Raw genomic sequence first — 6000 nt, forward strand, 5'->3', positions numbered from 1 at the left:
TTACCTGTCCTTCCATAATGCTGCCTTAGCCTAGGAACGGGTCATATAGATCACTGATGGCTGACCACTCAATATTTAGTCTCAGTTCTTTTGACCAGTTATGAGCCTATGCAAACTCTGCTGACTACTGAAACAAAAAACAAAAAACAAAAAACAAAAAAACAAACAAAAAAAAAACTTCTCTGACCAAAGTTAACAGGAACATTAATCTGTGGGCTCAAGCATAGTTATTCAGAAGGCAATTGGCAGCACATCATATCCACTTAGAAAAAAAACTCTGGTGACTTCTCCACTAGGACCTGAGACCTCCCCAACTACGAGTGTTTGACTAGATTCACAACAATAGGTCTGAATTCCCTCCTGTGGAATGGGCCTCAAGTCTGATCAGAAAGCACTTGATTGCCGGGCAGGCAGTGGTAGCGCACGCCTTTAATCCTAGCCTTGGGAGGCAGAGGCAGGCGGATTTCTAAATTCAAGGCCAACTTGGTCTACAGAGTGAGTTCCAGGACAGCCAGGGCTATACAGAGAAACCCTGTCTCAGAAAAAAAAAAAAAGTTTCTAAGATTCTCGTGTGTTTAACATTCTGTTTGAATCAAGTGTCTTCTCATCTTAAGTTGGTGATGGGTTCTCCTGTTAAGGCACGGAATGGAATTCTGTTGAATACCCTGGGGCTGAAGATGACAGTGTGAGCACAGGGGAGCTTCTTCACTCAATGGGAGTAAATTGTGATTCTAGACTTCACAAGGCTTGTGAAAGCCAGCAGCCATTTCCACAGATGCCTGGTTTGTATAACACTGACATAATGCACATCAGACATTGTGGCCTGTCTTTCCTTCTTTGGCCCTAGCACACATGGCCCTTTCATATCTTTCTTGTTCCCATATCCTTAAATGTCTGTGCAGCTTCTCCTTATTTACTGTATCAAATAAGACAAATAGTACTTGTTTACTGATAACTCATGATAAGCAAATACTGACTGGTACAGACTTACCATCCTGTTCTCCCCTGAAACTAGGAACAGTGTGGGGTGAGGTGAAAGACCGATGCCCTGACCAAACGAAATAGCATCCTGACAGTGAGTTGCTCCCGTGAGTGCTTTGCAGGGGTGTTTCTAACAGGATGGGCAGCGCCATCTCTCACCCGTTTACATTTGATACTAACTTCCAGGAGACTTCCCCAGCTCCTCTTCTGTTTAGGCTCTTACCCACCCTCTGTGCTGTTTCGGTGGGGCCTTCTCTGCAGGCCCACAGTCAAGTCTTACTAATTTGATCCTACTGTAAACACTGCAGTGTTATGTGGCAGTTTGGTTTGTTCCCACTTGTTTGATAAAAACAGAAACAAATAGAAGGGGAGAAGAGGGTGGCAAAGCCAGTACAGGTACAGCACCCACTGGAATGTCATGCTGTTCACAGAGACCCACTCTTTGGAAGCCCTGAGATCAAGGGTCTGAAGTAGTGGCAGGACTCCTGCTCACGTGCTAGTCCTTATGTGTTCCATTGCTAAGTATGGGAAAATGAAAACAGTCTAAAAGCATGGAAAGTACATGTTTGAGGCTGCAGGCAGCTCGGTTTGCAGAGTGCTTGACTAGCATGCAGGAAACCCTGGGTTTGATTCTCAGTACCCCGTAAACAGACATGGTGCCAGTCACCTGTAATCCTAGCTCTGGCAGGAGAATCAAGCTTATCCTTTGCTCCTTAGCTCTAGGCCAAACTAGACTTCAGGAGCAGAGTAGGAGAAAGGAGGAGGAGCAGAGAAAAAGAAAGGAGAGAGGGATAGAGGTAGGGAGGGAGGGGAAAGAGAGAGGAAGGTGGAATGGAGAGAGAAAAGGAAGGCAGGGGGGAAGGCAAGCCACTGCTTGATACTGTGGTTAGAATGTGAGATGTAGTGTGGCTCCCCAGTGACTCCTGCACTCTGAGAATGGCCTGTCCTGATAAGAGCTTATTGTTTGACTTTTATGTTTTAGAAATTCGCTGCGTTCAGAAACAGAGCTGGCCATAATTAGCTAAAGCCCCTTCTCCCAGGGTTCTTGTCAAAGCTATTAATCTGGAGGAGTGAAGCAACTAGGCAGACCCTCCCACAAGGCCTCAGTGCCCCGCAGACAAGCCACTTCTTTACTGCCAGCCCAGGGTTGTCCCTTTATGGGAAGTCACTTTAATGACATGTACCCAGTTCACACGGTCAAAATATGCTGCCCAGGTGCATTGTTTCCTCTTGTGGTAGGCGTTGTGGGTGTCATCTCCTGGTATTTGGGTGAGGCAGGAGCTTGCAGTCTTGATGACACTGAGCAGCGGGCGGTGACAGGAGATCATCTACCATACGGTACATGACTCCTGTAGCAGGTAGGAGCACTGGTGTGCTGGAGCTGAAGCCCAAGGCAGCCCTTTACCCTGTAACTTTGTCTACAGACAGGATGTTGGGATGTGAGGCACAGTATGGCCATGTAGCCGACACCACCTGTTCTCAATGTCATGTGTATAACACACATCACAACCGTATCAATAGGCAAGGGAGGCTGTAGGCGCTTCTAGCCCTCTGCCTGCTGTGTTGGAAGTCCAACACTTTATGCATTTAATCTGGTGAAGCTTCTGGAATGAGGAAGTCATAGCTGATGGCCTCCTTTGAACTGACGTCACTGATGTTGCTTTTCCCTTGACAGCCCATGTGGTCTTTCTTCAGTCAATCATAACTCTGTTGTTGCTCTTGGGGGGAGGGGGGTAACATCTGCCTAATAGAAAGAGAAATGGCCCTCTTTTGACTCTAGCTCAGAATGAAACTGTGTCATAAAGAGAATCTCAGGATAACTAAACATCACTCACAAAGATGACAATGAGCATTGCCTCATTCAGCAAACTGGTGAATCGTGTCCTGGTTGCTAGTGTCTGTCTGCTAATTAGATCTCCTTAGTTAAGGATCAAAGTTTCCTCAACTTTTATTCTCATAGCACGTAACAAAGGGCAGGAATTCAGGAAAGTTGTGTCTATAAACAATTATAGCTTGAGGCAGGAAATAGCCTGAGAAAGAGGTCTGGAGGAGCCATGAGATTCTGGGGTGATAGAAAGGCTCACGCTGGGCAGCGGTGGCGCATGCCTTTACCTTTAATCTCAGCACTTGGGAGGCAGAGATAGGCAGATTTCTGAGTTCGAGGCCAGACTAGTCTACAGAGTGAGTTCCAGGACAGCCAGGGCTAGACAGAGAAACCCTGTCTCGGGGAAAAAAAAAGGCTCCATGGCGGAGCAGCTACCCTAGGGCTTGACCAGCAGGTGGGCTTAACATGAGTTACTGTAAGTTGGATGCTTATGTGTGGGGACATTGAACTAAGCATGTACCTGTACCCTCCTGGCAACTCAAGGAGGCTGGTGGCTGCTATCTTAGTCCCAGGTTAGAGCTGGAGAAGCTTGTGTCCGATTGATTTTCTCAGAGACACGCAGTTGGTGAATGACATAGGCACGATTCAATCCAGTCTGACATGAAGGGTAACTTTTAAATACTGGGCTATCCTGTTCTTTGTTCTAGGAGTGAATTCAGTGGTTCACTTGATTGGGAAAACAGGCTCTGTTGTGAAAGCATTGCTTGTCAGGTGACTAGAGTATGCAGTGGGCAGGGAGCAGCGGGCTCTTCTGTAAGTCAAGAGTGGATCACAGAGAACTTTGGGTGCTGTACTAAGGAAGTGAGATAGTCTTAGAAGGCAATGGAAGCACTAGATGCCTATTAATGAAGTGACAGAACCAGTTATGTCCAGGAAGACAGCTATGGTGTGAAGGGCAGGAATAGGAAGCATGAAAAGCAGTTAGCTGCGCAACTACACAACCTTAAACCAAGAATCTGGGCTGGGACTGTGGCCTCTACCTGTAGTCCTAGCACTCAGAAGGATGAGGTAGAAGAATTGTCATGAGTTCAAGGCCAGCCTGAGTTATATAATGAGTTCCAGAGAAGCCTGGATTGCAGTGAGACCCTGTCTTAAACAGTATTTTCTAGGGAGATTTTTGCACCAGGATCTTCAGGAGCTCCGTGAACAGACCTGTGTTTATGTGATTTTTTTTTTTAAGTCCCACTCACAAATCCTTGCAAGGAATATGGAGAATGTGCGTGCATGTGTCACTTGTAACTAAAACTGTTGGTGTGTGACTGTCTTTCTTGTAATCCTCATGAATGGCGGTTAGTACGTGATAACTGAGTGCATGGCGGTTAGTACGTGATAACTGAGTGCATGTTCCTAGCTGCAAGGAGGCAGAGACCAAGAAAATCAGACTCTGGACACACATGTGACTTCCTTGCCCTTTGTGCTGGCTCACATTCCTGAGCTGTGTGTGTCACTCTGAGGTAATGTGTGCCAACAGGGCATGATGTCACAAAGGGGAATTGCTCACGAAGAGACACACTCTAATATTTTCATGGTGAGCATGTCCCCATGGCTTCCCACCCCAAGTGTAGATTGTGACACACATTAGATTTCCTGAAATCTCGAATGCCACCTGGGGTCTTAGCAACAAATTTGACATACCTTTCATTTAAATAAATGTCTATGGGGATTGCGGGCCAGTTGGACATCGCTCACCCCCAAAGTGCAAATTTGGGGCATTTGTCATTTTTAGATTGGGGATAATCAGCCTGAAAAGTGTATATAAATTTTTCAAATTGAAAAAATTCAAATTCTGAAATCTGAGGTAGTCAGGTTTCATCCATATGGATTAAGGGCTGTGTGAGCCACATTTTCTAGCTCTCCCTTTGCCAGGGTTTTATTTGCTGCCTAAAATCACCTGGATATTATAGAGGTGTTAATTTTAACTACAGAAGTGATCAGATTGGAATTTTATTTTTTAGAGGCAGATATTAAATATTTACTAATGAGATTCTAATGCATGGAATTGACTTCAGAACAGCATAAGGAAGTGCCATGGAGGATGCCTAAAGTAAGAATAGCTTCAAGTTGATGATCATGGGAACAGATAATGGGGCCTTCCTTTGCCTGGGGAAGTGGAGCCATCATACTATTCACTATATTGCATAAATGTATGAGTAATTATGACCTTTATAGATGTTTGAAATTATACATGTTACATTTGCTTAATTATTATACATATATATTATACATGTTTGAAAATAGACATAAGTTTTCAGTGATCACTCTTTAGATAGAGGGCAGGGTTGGTTGTACTTGGATCTCACACAAGTGCTGTGAGATAAAAAAGAACTCCTGGTGATTTTCCCAGAGACTCATTTGCCCAGTAACACCTCGTCTTCCCGTATGGTATAGCATTCTCTCCCCGCATCAGTCACCTCAGTCAAGCGTGGCTTAACCTAACTTGACTGAGCAGTGACTAGCTGCATATGTTTTTCTCTGCACCTTTTATCTGTCCTCAGAGCTTTCATGTCTGGCTTCTTTCATTCTTTGCAGGACTTTCCACCTAATCAGCCCGACATTCTGTGACACTGGATATTATGGTGTCTCGGGGATTATAAAGTGATATATTAAAGAGAAGATAAGACATCAAAGAGTAGATGCTAATGTTTTCAAAATGGTGATTACCTGGGGCTGGGATCAGTGTCCGAACCATCTCAGCTCACTCACACACCGACGGCATACTGAAACTAGGAGATCACAGCATGCTTGTCCTTCCTGCAAAAACAGAAGTAATCTAAAGACGGTGTCCTAGTCAGTGATTCTATCACTGTGATGAACATCATGACCAAAAGCAAACTGGGAGGAAGGGCATAGTTCATCTTACAGCTTGTAGTCCATCGTTCAGGAAAGTTGAGGCAGGGACTGAGGCAGAGGCCATAGAAGAGTGTTCCTTCTGTCTTGCTTTTTATCCCTTACTCAAGTCTGCCTTCCTATACACTCCAGGACCACCGGTCAACCTTGGGGGCTTTCTCAAAGGCTGTGGGAATCAAGCAATTGGTTACTAGAATGATACATTTTAAGAATTAGGATCTCTAGAGCCGGGCGGTGGTGGTGCGCGCCTTTAATCCCAGCACTTGGGAGGCAGAGGCAGGCGGATT

The 6000-nt window shown here is 45.2% G+C and overlaps 1 protein-coding gene across 12 annotated transcripts in view; it reads left to right on the forward strand.

The window, feature by feature from the left end:
- Positions 1 to 6000, forward strand: part of Cdkl3 (cyclin dependent kinase like 3) — an 87574-nt gene that overhangs the window by 78638 nt on the left and 2936 nt on the right. Inside the window, exon 13 of one of the 12 annotated variants that reach the window (XM_031350782.1) lies at positions 5396 to 5493. The exons of the other annotated variants lie outside the window; for them this stretch is intronic. Coding sequence (XP_031206642.1) covers positions 5396 to 5428 — 33 coding nt within the window. The 3' untranslated portion in view covers positions 5429 to 5493. Of the gene's footprint in view, positions 1 to 5395; positions 5494 to 6000 lie in introns of those variants that run through there. 12 annotated transcript variants of the gene reach the window in all.

This window comes from Mastomys coucha, unplaced genomic scaffold (assembly GCF_008632895.1).
Source record: "Mastomys coucha isolate ucsf_1 unplaced genomic scaffold, UCSF_Mcou_1 pScaffold5, whole genome shotgun sequence".
In the NCBI taxonomy this organism is placed as follows: domain Eukaryota; kingdom Metazoa; phylum Chordata; class Mammalia; order Rodentia; family Muridae; genus Mastomys; species Mastomys coucha.